Below are 12461 nucleotides of genomic sequence, written 5' to 3' on the forward strand. Positions count from 1 at the left end.
CTATTTGGAAAGAAAAATTATAGGAAAGAATTTAATTAAATTAAGAAAAATATTGGTCAAAGAATTTGTAGACATATCTCTTAAATTAATACATAATTAATAGCTTATATTTTTTTTTGGTCACCTAATTAATACTATTTGGATTGATAAGGTTCCAGAATGCATTCTGGACGTTTTACAATCAGATTGTAATCAGCCGACTTAAGGCTTCTTTCAATAAAGATAATTATTTGATTCAAAAAATTAAATTCATTATCGTAATTAATTCACCCCCTAACATCTAAAAGGAAGTATAAAAGGGTAGAGTTGGTGTTGCAATAGTATGATGTGGTAAGATATATTATGTGGAATTAAAAATAAAATTTATATTTGCTTACATGACATGACACCTAGGATTTGAGGCCACAAATCTGAGGCCTCATTGAGGCCCTATATCATTGCCCTTTTAGAAATTAATTCATCAAATTAAGCACAGATCGAGGACAGAGTATGGGAATTGTTCCGCAGCTAACTTTGAAATTCAACTTGCATTTAGTTCTCAGTAACTGATCAACAAGTAGGTCATTGCAGCCCATATAAAATTAAGGTAATGAAATATATAATGGAAGCTCAAATCACATTACGTATAATTTATTAATTATCTATAAGCCTAGCTGGTTCGTAGTGATTAGCTTTGCTTTCCCTCAAAATTATATATATTTCTCTTGTTTTAGGTATTGACCAAGTGCTCAACCTTTTTGAATTCCTTCCGTTATTTGAGCTCATCTGCAAAATGTCAATGTATTATGTGAAATGTGTCATGTAGGTCAAACTCCATGATATTATAAGAAAGAAGAAGAAAATGCAAGGAATAAATACTAAGCTAACAATGAACATATCTGTATGAGATAGTTCAGACTGTTCTAGGATTCTCTTCCTTTTGGTGAGTCTCAATTTTTTTTGCATATGTCATTATCTATAAACCCCACCAATTAGTGCTCTCTCTCTTTCCCCTAAACCAAACAAAGGCTAGAGAGGTAGAAAGAAAAAGTTCCAAAAAGACGAAACCAAACCACACTTTCACAAATCAACCCTACTATAATTACCGAAAGCTTTCACGCAAAAGGTATCTGAATAAATCCTCTGATCGAGGAGAGAATTATTTCACCAGGCAGGGACCTCTCTCTCTCTCTCTCTCTCTGCAGATGGGTTTATGGAATAACCAGCACCAGGTGGAAGACTACCGAAATTTGTGTGTTCAAGCAGCACCGCCTTTTATCGAATGGCTCAAACCATCAGCGTCGTCCTCTTTTGCTTCATCACTGTCTTCATCATCATTGACGTCTTTTTGTTCGTTGGAAGACCAAAACAGTAGTACTCTGCAATGCTTGCCTCTTTTAAGCAGGTTTACCGATACAAAGCCGGTGAAAAGAGAAGATATTGGGGTACAGAGAGAGGGTTTCGGAGTGAAAGAAGAGCAGATAGAGAAGGTTACAGTGGCACTGCACATTGGACTGCCTAATAGCACAACTGCAGATGATGAGAAGAAGGTTTTGGATGATGTCAAGGAAGAAGACGTAGTACTACCAATAACCAAGAATAGATTTAACGCCAATGGATGCTCTGCGACAGAGAGTAGGTTTTGGATACCGACGCCAGCTCAGATTCTTGTTGGGCCGATGCAGTTTGCTTGTTCCATTTGCAGCAAGACCTTCAATAGATACAACAACATGCAGGTACGTTAGTCAATTATTATACTAACCAATTGAAATCTGAAATCTCTATTGAATAATTCGGTTTTGTGGGGTTTGTCTTTTTTATTGGAAGAGTGGAGATTCGAATTGAATCCCCGAATTCCGATTACATCAACACTCAAAATGTATATTAATTACGGTTTTTAAACTAGGAAAAATTATTTTTAATTTTCATCTACAAACTACAACCTAAAAGAACATTAATTAAATGAACAAACGGAAGTAAAGTTGAGCAACGTGGCACACATCAAATTTTTGGAGAACGGCTGAGAAGATATATTATATTTTTGTACCAAAAAGAAATCGTAGAGAAAGCATGATATTAATGGAAATTTCATTTCTAGGTTTCCATGCTTAAGACAATAGTACTGGGCTACTGGCATTTGATCAATTTAACCAGAAGAAGAGATTATATTACAAGCTCTATGTAGATTTTCGTGGCAATGAGTGCGCCCATGTAGTGCTTTACAGAAAAACAGATCATAGCATTGGTAAACCCTATGTTATTGGGCCTTTAGGCACATACCCTACCATCCAAGAGCTTTATATATAATCTGTATTTCATCTCATCATTACGCATAGTAAGAAGATTTAAAAGTTTTTGGACGATTGTTGTCTAGATAGCAATAATTTTGTGAATTAATTTGATATGAAATGTGTCCACTCTATGAGTTAATTTATTATAGACTTTTTCACCATTATCAGCCTATTGAAAGGTGAATGGACTGATGTTTAGTTGATTAAATTATACTTATTTGGTAATGATGGATGAAGTTTTAAGTTCAAATCTTCTTTCTCCCTAAATCAAGACAAGATGAAAGACAGTAAATGAATCTTCATTTTGAAAGAAAAATAAAGGATATGATTGAATTCAAAACCGTGACTATCGTTTATGGTTCTGCAATTTAAAAGAAAAACATATGAACTTCCATTTCTATTTGCTTTGCTTAATTTCTAATATTCGATAACCTGTAATGTTGGACTTTGTAGAGATACTGAAATTATCATGGACGTGAATAATTATTAAGAGGGCAGTTTCCGCATTGCAAAGTTCTTATGGTTTAATTGTGATAATTTCATTAATAGGTGATAATGTACGTGATTAATAGGTAATGCTCTCTTCCAGGTAAGATAGCTGAAAATATGTGTTGTTAGTCAGTCAATTTAGACCATATATATACAAAACATATACAAGAATTCAACTTGCTCCGAATATAAATTTGGAGAGTACTAGCAGTAGCTATAGTTACAGATCCAAATAATCGATGTAGGCATGTATCGAATTTTTTTTGAAATTAAGTCCAATACTCGTTTCTACACATATCTGCTAAATGAATTTTGAGATCTTTTTTGCTACTGCGGGGAATGCATACTCTAGAATTTCAACTATGAAATTTATTATTTTTATTAAATTTAAAGATGAAAAAGTTATGAAATATATTTCATACTACGAAGTACTGTAAGTTTTGTGAAATTGCGTACGAATCATCTCCATCTAAATTTGAACAAATGAAATTATGATTACAGATGCATATGTGGGGCCACGGATCTGAATTTAGGAAAGGGCCAGATTCTCTAAAAGGAACACAACCAGCCGCAATGCTGAGGCTACCATGCTACTGTTGTGCTCAGGGCTGCAAGAACAATATCAACCATCCAAGAGCCAAGCCACTCAAAGACTTCAGAACTCTCCAAACTCACTACAAGAGAAAGCATGGAGCAAAGCCATTTATGTGCAGAAAATGCGGCAAAACATTTGCTGTCAAAGGTGATTGGAGAACACATGAAAAGAACTGCGGCAAGTTGTGGTATTGCAGCTGTGGATCGGATTTCAAACACAAAAGATCGCTCAAAGACCACATCAGGTCCTTCGGAAAAGGGCATTCTCCGCGCCCTTGTGTCGATGGTTTTCATGAGGATGATCAGAAGGAATGCATTACTGGTTCTGAGGATGAGTGAGTTAATTTTATCAAAACTAGCAAAAGTTTACCCTAATCTTTTAAAAAAATAGCAGTTTTTTTATAGTGGCAGCGATATCTACACTCCAAATTTGATTGTTTTCTAGTTTCTCCATGCTCACAAAATGGAGTGCATGAAGCTAAAATTGGAGTGTAGAAATCGCTACCGTTTTATAGGAGCTGCTGTTTCTAGATGGAGGGGTTACACTTTAGCTGGTTTTGATAAATAACTCGAGATGAATTTGTTGCTTGCTCCTTCAGGTTCAATATTTGAATGCATGATCAAGGAATAGAAGATAAAGATAGTAACTAGGGTTTCTATATATATATATATATATAAATGTCCAAGCTTGTGCTCAGTAACAAAAAATTCTCAGCAGCTTTGCAACATACACAGAGGGAGCGGTTTGCTACGGAGCACTTGAATTGCGATGGGGAGTATTTATAGTATTTGTTAGACAGTACTTTAATATCCTTAATTTGTGGTTTTAATTTATGAATAAGTTGGTGATTACTTGAAGCTAGTGATGAAGCAGATGAATTTTCTTCTCCTATCAATATGCCTACAAGCTTTTAAACTGTGGCATCTTCAATGGAGAAAATTTGTTAGCTTCATTGTCAGCCGGTAATCTTTGCATGACAATCGATTGTATAAACAAATGGATTTGTTGGAATCGATAATTCTCTCTCTCTCTCTCTCTCTCTCTCTCTCTCTCTCTCTTCTTGTAATAAACTTTTCATGCTAAAGGTAATACAATCTCAGACTTTCTCATCTTCTTATGACTAAAATATAAGAAGAGATCCTTAATTTTAATGTGTTTATATAATATTGTCATTTCATATGTGAATACGAGATAAACCTTTGTTGTTAAGAAATATATTTGAAGTTAAAATATCTTGTTTGTCCATTCCTACTCTGTTGTGTTAATTATATAACTTATAAAACGTTAGAATATTATATTTTTCATTGACATATTAATTAGTTTATATTTACTAGAAACTTAGTATTATTGAATAAAGTGAGAACTGCTTTTTGAAAGAAAAAAAAAAAACAAAAATCTGAATTGTGCTTAGATTGTACTTTTATATTTTAAAAAGTGTGTATTCTTCTTCTTTCTTGAGAAATTTTATCAAAAATGTAGTTTTGAAGTCCTAATGCATATTTAGTATTGAGATATCTACACAAACCCCCTTTTTTTTTTTTAATGTTACTAGCTTTGTTATGCAAATTTGATCGTCATTGTTGCAAATATAATTATGGTTCTGCCGATGCTACTTCCATTTTCTGAATGTCATTGTCAGCATGCGTTTAGGATTGAGTTTAAGGATGATCTTATAGCTAGAATGGTGGAAATGGAAAATGCTCTTCAAAATTTTGCGTTTATGATTATTAATTAGCCAACTATTCTATGTTAATTTGACAAAATAAAGTTAAGCATGCCGGTTAATTTACAACACTTCTACTTATCTCCATTATTTTCAACGGAAAGGTGGACAAACAGCGCAAGTCCAATTTGGAGGCTTTACCAAATCATCCATCCAGGCTATAATCTTAGCTAGATAATGATTAGATATTGATTAAAACGATGAGTAAACATATATATATATATATTTGTAATTACGATTAAAGAATGTGATTAAACCCGGAAAAAATGGAGTGCTTTTATGTGTGAAAAAGATATTTACACAACGACTTTTCTAAAAGGAGACTCGGAAAAGAGAGGGGCTCTTTTTAGAGGTTGAAACTCGGTTTCTTTTGAGGTAGGCTTGACGAACGAAAATAAAGTTAGGGAGAAAATGTGAACGGTGTTTGATACTTGAAGATAATTAGGGACCTCCACCATGCTTTGTCGGGAGAGAGACAAACCTGAGGAGAAAAGAACAAGCGCCCTCTTTAATTTCTACACACTGGTTTTACTTTACTCTTCCAAACCCTTGAATCTTATATATGATGTGTAATTAATGATTACCTTCTTTTTAATTTTCTCATAAAAGAAATGCTAACTAGGACCAAATGGAAATGTCACACTAGTTAGTGATCAAAGTGAGTCTTTGATTCAAGCACTTTGTGACTGAGTCCTTGGTCCTCTTCGTCTCTTCAACATGTATATCTATTCCCTTGCTAATTAGAGTGTTTGTTTGGATTATTGCTGAGGGATTTATAAAAGAAAAGTGTTTGTTTGGATTAGATGTAGGCCAATGTGGCTATATGGTTGTATATTTCTACTTCTAATCTTTCATTCCGAATAATGAAATTTCTACTATGATAAATAAATAAATAAATATATATATATAGATCCTATCTAGAGCGGAGCTCCGCTTTGAAATTAACGTGTGAAGTTCGAGTTTTGGGTCACTTTTCAGTCGCATATCCACATCTCGACCGTTCAGTTTGTAGGTACTAGTGTATAGATCATCTCTACAAATTTTCAGCCAAATTGATTATCGTTAAGGTATCTAACTCGCTTAAACCAATGGACAGACTGAATCTGTCAACCTGAACCGTACTAGCTTTAAGGCAATCATCAATGCCTTATCGATCATCATTTTGGCTGAAAATTTGCATAGATGATATATAGACTAGTACCTAAAAACTGAACGGTCGAGATGTGGATATGCGACCGAAAAGTGACCCAAAACTCGAACTTCACACGTTAATTTCAAAGCGGAGCTCCGCTCTGGATAAGATCTGTGTGTGTGTATATATATATAGTGATTGTCACCAGTTAAGCTAGGAATGAAAAGTTACACTAGTTAGTAAACACTTTTTCTGATCTCAAACTATTGATGAGGAGAAGAGAAGAGGTACGATCGATCTCAACGGGTGTGATCGACTACCCAAGAGTAAAGTAATATCTAGATCAAAATTTCAAATACAGATTTTTTTTTTCTTGCTACAACTTCTGGAATTACACTTTCCCTTTGTCATATTTCCGAATTCTTATTCTTACACGTACATTTCAGTTTTCCATATTTTGAATTTTTTTCTTCTTATTTTTTTTGGCAAAAGTAATATTGCATTAGACAAAAGGAGATTAACAAGAAGAAACAAAATACAAACACTAAGATGATGTTCCGTAACGATTTCATGTATGTATTTTTATTTTTTAAAATAAAAATATAGTGAAAATGTGTTCGGCAACCTATTTCTCAAAACATGAAAAATGAAAAAAAAAAAATTTCTACTTTTACTCAGAAAAATTGAAAACAACAATTTAACATTTTCTTCACCTAGTTTAGAAAATATGGAGAACATATATATATATATATATATATTTTTTTTTTTTGCAATAAACTAATAAAACATTTTAAATTTGAAAAATACAATCTCATTTTCTCCTTTTTGTTTTTAAAATCATTTTTAGAAAATTATTTTTGAAAACGTACCGAACAAGCCCTAACCTCACTTACATTTTAATAAAACTTTTAAATGAAGGCCCACAATATATTAATTGTTAATTGCTTAATATCACACAAAACCTCACTCACAATTTGACAAAATTCTTAAATGAATGCCCAACAAGATGCTAATTGTTGACTATAATATAATCAAGAGAGGACCCATAGAGAATATTGACATTAATTGCGGACCATTTTTGTGTTGCGCAGATGTAGACTTATCGCGATTAATCCCATCACCATCTTTCACGCCATTCAATGTTAAAAATTCTTCTTCTCTAAAACACTTAGGTTGTGTTTGTTTCATAGGACTCTGATGCCCAATCTTACTTTCTATAGGAGTCCAGGACTACCATAACTTGGCTTAAGCTAGATTAGTACCTGACTCATGTTTGGTGCTGATCGACAAGGACTAAGGAGCAGACCAAGGACTAAGGAGCAGACCAGCACCACCTCGAACGATGGACTCCAACTCCAAGTAGCCGCCGTGGACCCAGCATCGTGTCCTGGGTGGCCCCCAGCAACACCACCTGCCCAGTCACCCGAACCCAACTCGTCGACTTCACCCTCATCCCCAACCACACTCTCCACAAGCTCATTCAGGAGTGGTGCGTCGCCAACCGCTCTTTCGGCATGGAGAGAATTCCGACGCCGAAACAACCCGCAGACCCGACCCGAGCTGAACAGCGAGGCGCTCGTGCTTCTGGTAATTTTCCCCCTCACAGAGTCCGACAGCGTTGCGTTGATCGAGAACCTCCTGGCCGGGGCGTGATCGAAATTCTCCGGAACCCAATCTCTCATCCGCGGGCTCTGAAAATCGGAATCAAAGCCTTGTTCGTGTTGTGCTTGGTGAAGCAGATGCGTGAGAAAGCCGTGTCGGCCGGAGCGCCGGAGATGCTGATCAACACTCTCGCCGACTTCAAGAAATGCGACTCGGAGAGAGCCCTGGCCACCATAGAGAGCTCCTCTGCGAAGAGTAGAAGGAGGCTTGCACAATCCCATGGTTTTTGGTGGGTTTGTGGTAGAAGGTGTTGGGGCTACTGTTGGGACTGTGGAGTTTCATTAAAAATAGTCCTCCTTGCTTCCAAACATGGGATAACTGGGATTAGACTACATAAGGATGTCCAATCCCATCCAATCCCATGTAACAAACACAACCTTAAATACTTAGTAGGTTTCGTTTGCAATTACATAAATACCCTTCCGCTCAAAAGAGCCTTGTTTCCAATTATAGAAGGTGTTTTTATTTTATTTTTTATTTTTTATTTTTTATCACAAACAGTTCCTGAAGTTTGGGTCATTCAGCACTTTGATTTGTAACATTCGAAAACTACTACATTGGCACCTCAAAATTAATCCCCGACATACTTTTGGTACCCTCCGTTAGTAACATCGTTAACTCCTCCTTTTTGTCAGGGCATTTTTGCCTTTCCTCTCACATGTTAGTTAATTAGTAGTTATCCTAATTACTTCTCATTTTGCAAATACTAGTACTTTTTACGTTTTGCATTTTTCTTAGGCCTGGGATCGATTCGGAAAACGTCATATTTTCCCGGAACCGGAACCGGAACCGCTAATATTGTTTCGGTTCGGTTACCATGTTATTTATATTAGGAACCGTTCGAGAACCGAACCGTTTAGTTCGGTTCGATTTTGATCTGTTTTCGGTTCCTGTAGCTAACAACAAATTGAAAGAATATTACAGTTTCCCAGCTACACAAGACTGCAGCACAACACATATAAACTCAATCAACTGATGAACTTCAATAGTTCAATGTTCCATCTCCAGAAAGTACAGAAACAAAGAAAAAGAAAAAGAAGCAATGAAACAAAGATTGTTCCAACAATAAAGTGATAAACTGATGCAGTACAATCATTACAATAATACAATATTACAATGTTTGAATGAAAAAAGAACCAATATACTGAAATCGATAAACCAGTTTACTTCACATTCCAACTTCCAAATTGCATTCATTCTTTGATCCACACTTCCACAGTTCCACAGTCCATACTTCATAGAGAGAGATGCTTTAAAACTGAATTCCTGCATTAATAGTACAATTGAACATGAGACCAAAACATGGAACCAAAACTAAAGCAAAACAGTCCCAAAATATGGACCAAAACATAACCAACACATTCACAAAACCTGGAACCAAAACAGAAGCAAAATAGTCGCAAAGTCTGGAACCAAAACAGAAGCAAAAACACAATGCAAAAGCAAACTGCAAATTGCAAAGTCATACATCAATGAACTCAAATGACACAAACTGATACAAAAACACAATGAACTGAAATGATACAAACTGATATGTATTATGTATCACTCTTTTACACATCAATACACAACACAATGAACAAAGCATAAACTGAAAACACAACACAAAGTCACAAACTGCATTCTATACTTACTGATTTTCACAAAATGATACATAGTTACATACTGAAATGAAAACAAAAACAAAGTTGCTCACCTTAGGCAGTCACTTTGATGCTTCTTGAACTTCTTTTGGTTGACTTAGCTGCATCAGAAGTTGTGGATGTCCTACTGACCTTACTACCCTTTGAAGGTATCGATGATGTAGTTGCCTCCTTCTCCTTCCTTTCCCTTTCTTCTTTATCTTGTTCTGCATAACAAATAATTGAAACACATGGATTTGATCAGAAACTGCAACATCGGTAACAGAAAAATTCAAACACAAACAATGAGGGAATCACACCTTTTTCCACTTCTTCAAACCATTCCATTTCCTCCGGAGTAGGAACATAAGCCAAACCTGTAATGGAATCTGATTTTAGCCAGTTTTGAAGGCAAATTAATGCCTCAACTGATCTAGGAGTTAAAGAACTCCTGTGAGGATCTATAACCCTCTTTCCGGTACTGAAAGTAGATTCACTTGCCACTGTCGACACTTGGATGGCAAGAACATCTTTGGCTACAGCTTGGAGGTTGGGATATTTAGGGCCATTAAGCTTCCACCAGGTTAAAATCTTGAACTCAACTCCTTTGGGAGGCTTCTCGATAGGATCTAGAAGGTACCTATCAACCTCATTGTTCACCACAACTGCATCACCATCTTCAAGTTCTCTATCCCATTCCTCAAGCATATCTGCCATCTTGCCGGTAACTCTAGTTGAATTGTATCTGCTACTGCCAGCAGTTTGAGTCACGTCTGATGATTTGGTTCTTTGTGAACTCTGTGAAGGCAACGAAGCGGCATACAAATCAGTCAAGTTGATCACCAAATCTTTCAAGTCAGCACTCTTCTTCTTAATCACTAAATCATCCATGTTCAACATCTTCTTGCACACATTTTCAAAGTATCTAATCTTATACCTTGGATCCAAAACCAAGGCAACCAACAAGAGTTGGTTAATGTCCTCAAGCGAACCAAAGTATTTTTGGTACTTGGCCCTCATCTTTTGTGCCATTTGAAACAGGATTTTTTGTGTAACATCATGGCTGTCCACAGGTTGACAAAACAAATCTTCAATCTCGGCATGGATTGAAACAATATCATGGAAAGCTTTTGGTGAGGTAGGGTGTTTTGTGGCACTAACACTCAATGTTACATTATAAAACACTTTCAAGAACTTCACAAACACCACTGCCTTTGCCCAACCTGCTGCATTAGGCGGTCCAACCCTCTTCCTAGAAGCCCTACTCCTAATTGCAGACAAATCAACACTAAAATCATCCGGCGCATCACCATCTTCCTCATCAGCCTCTTCATCTTCATCAAAATAAGACGTGTACTTGGTGTCCTCATCATCTTGCAGCCTATCAAATGCCTTTCTAAGCTGTAAAGCTGTATCCAACATAATGTAGGTGGAATTCCACCTTGTTGGAACATCCAACACACAAATCCTCGTACAATCATCCACCTCTTTTTCAATACAAGACTTGAATGCATCTAACCTTGATGAGCTTGATCTAACATAACGAACTGCATTTCTTATACTAGACACAGATTTATCCATTAAATGCAGGGCAGACCTTACAATGAGGTTGACTATATGTGCTAAACACCGAACATGCAGATATTTCCCACCAAAAATAGCACTCTTTTCCCAATTGTTCATTTTTTTCCTAATGTAATCTATGGCATGCTTATTTGCAGAAGCATTATCCACAGAAATAGTCAAGACTCTATCAACAGACCAAGCCCTCAAACATGACTCTAAAATTTTTCCGATTGTAACTCCTTGATGATTTGGAATTACACAGAAATTGAGAACTCTCTTGTGCAATTGCCACCCATTATCTATGAAATGGGCAGTTAAGACCATATAGTTGATGTTTTGAAGGGATGTCCAAGTATCGGTTGTCAAGCACACACAATGACAACTTAATTCCCTTCTAAGCTCTTCCTTCTTCGACTCATACATTTTCAAAAAAATTTTCACAATAACCTTCCTACAAGGAATATTCCATTTCGGAATAGCCACCTTACAGAAATACCTAAATCCTGGTCTTTCTATGGAACTAAAGGGCATTTCATCCATCACTATCATAACTGTTGCAGCTTGAATGCAAGCCTCTTGAGTCCACTGCCTAGCTACCAAACTTTCATCCAAATCATTAGTAACAAGCTGAGTTTGACCCCCTGCCAATTCATTCCTACCCGGATATTCCTTGCATATTTGTTCTATGTGTTTAATCAAAGAACTAGTTCCATTACTAGTCGAATTACAAGCTAGGTGAGTAGGACAATACTTACATTGTGCTCTTGTGGTGTGCCCAACTTCCTGCTCAGTTCCATCAACCATCTCCATAATGGGGTGATCCTCCTTCGTGAAATGTCTCCAAATCCAGCTTCTCTCCTTAGACTTCTTCAGTTTCTCAACTTTCTCTGTCCTCTTTGTTTTTGCAGCAGCTTTCTTTGCAGCACCTTTCTTCGTGGTGCTATGATGATGCGATAGAGCTTCTTCATTTTCTTCTCCTTGTTGTGTTGCAGGTACAATCTCATTTCCACCACTATGAGTACTTGAATTCGAAGAAATTGAATTCGAAGCCATATGAAGATGAAGTGACAGATGACAGCCTGGAATTAAACGAATCGAGTTAAACAGACGCGTATATACTAATATACCTAGAAAAGGGACGGGATTGAAAGTTTTCGCATCAACCAAAACCAAAAAATTGAGAGAGAAATTAACTTGAACGAAAAATCAAACTGCCTTACAGTGTTGGTTGGGTTCTTGCACCGAAAGCTTCACCAGCAGAGGAAGAAGGCGGCAAACAGAAACAGAGAGCTCGAGGGAGGCCTTGTTGTTTCGAAGTGGGGGGAGAGGGAAAATGGGATGATAGGCTCGACTACTCGAGACGGGGAAAGAGGATTTCAATTTGGGACTTGGGATTTATGAT

General features: G+C 36.4%; 1 protein-coding gene across 1 annotated transcript; it reads left to right on the forward strand.

The window, feature by feature from the left end:
• The first annotated feature begins 1023 nt into the window (after positions 1 to 1023).
• LOC133734437 (zinc finger protein WIP3) lies at positions 1024 to 4391 on the forward strand. Its single transcript, XM_062162093.1, has 2 exons — positions 1024 to 1715; positions 3261 to 4391. Exons 1-2 carry the CDS (start codon positions 1185 to 1187, stop codon positions 3690 to 3692), a joined length of 963 nt encoding a protein of 320 aa, XP_062018077.1. The 5' UTR covers positions 1024 to 1184; the 3' UTR covers positions 3693 to 4391.
• The last annotated feature ends 8070 nt before the right edge of the window (positions 4392 to 12461 follow it).

The sequence above is a fragment of the Rosa rugosa genome, chromosome 2, assembly GCF_958449725.1.
Source record: "Rosa rugosa chromosome 2, drRosRugo1.1, whole genome shotgun sequence".
NCBI lineage: Eukaryota > Viridiplantae > Streptophyta > Magnoliopsida > Rosales > Rosaceae > Rosa > Rosa rugosa.

Excerpts from the sequence above, each read along its gene's own strand:
- LOC133734437 (XM_062162093.1), top strand. The coding sequence starts at position 1,185 with ATGGGTTTATGGAATAACCAGCACCAGGTGGAAGACTACCGAAATTTG. Across the intron at positions 1,716-3,260 it reads ATAGATACAACAACATGCAG|ATGCATATGTGGGGCCACGG; the intron begins GTACGTTAGTCA and ends TTATGATTACAG.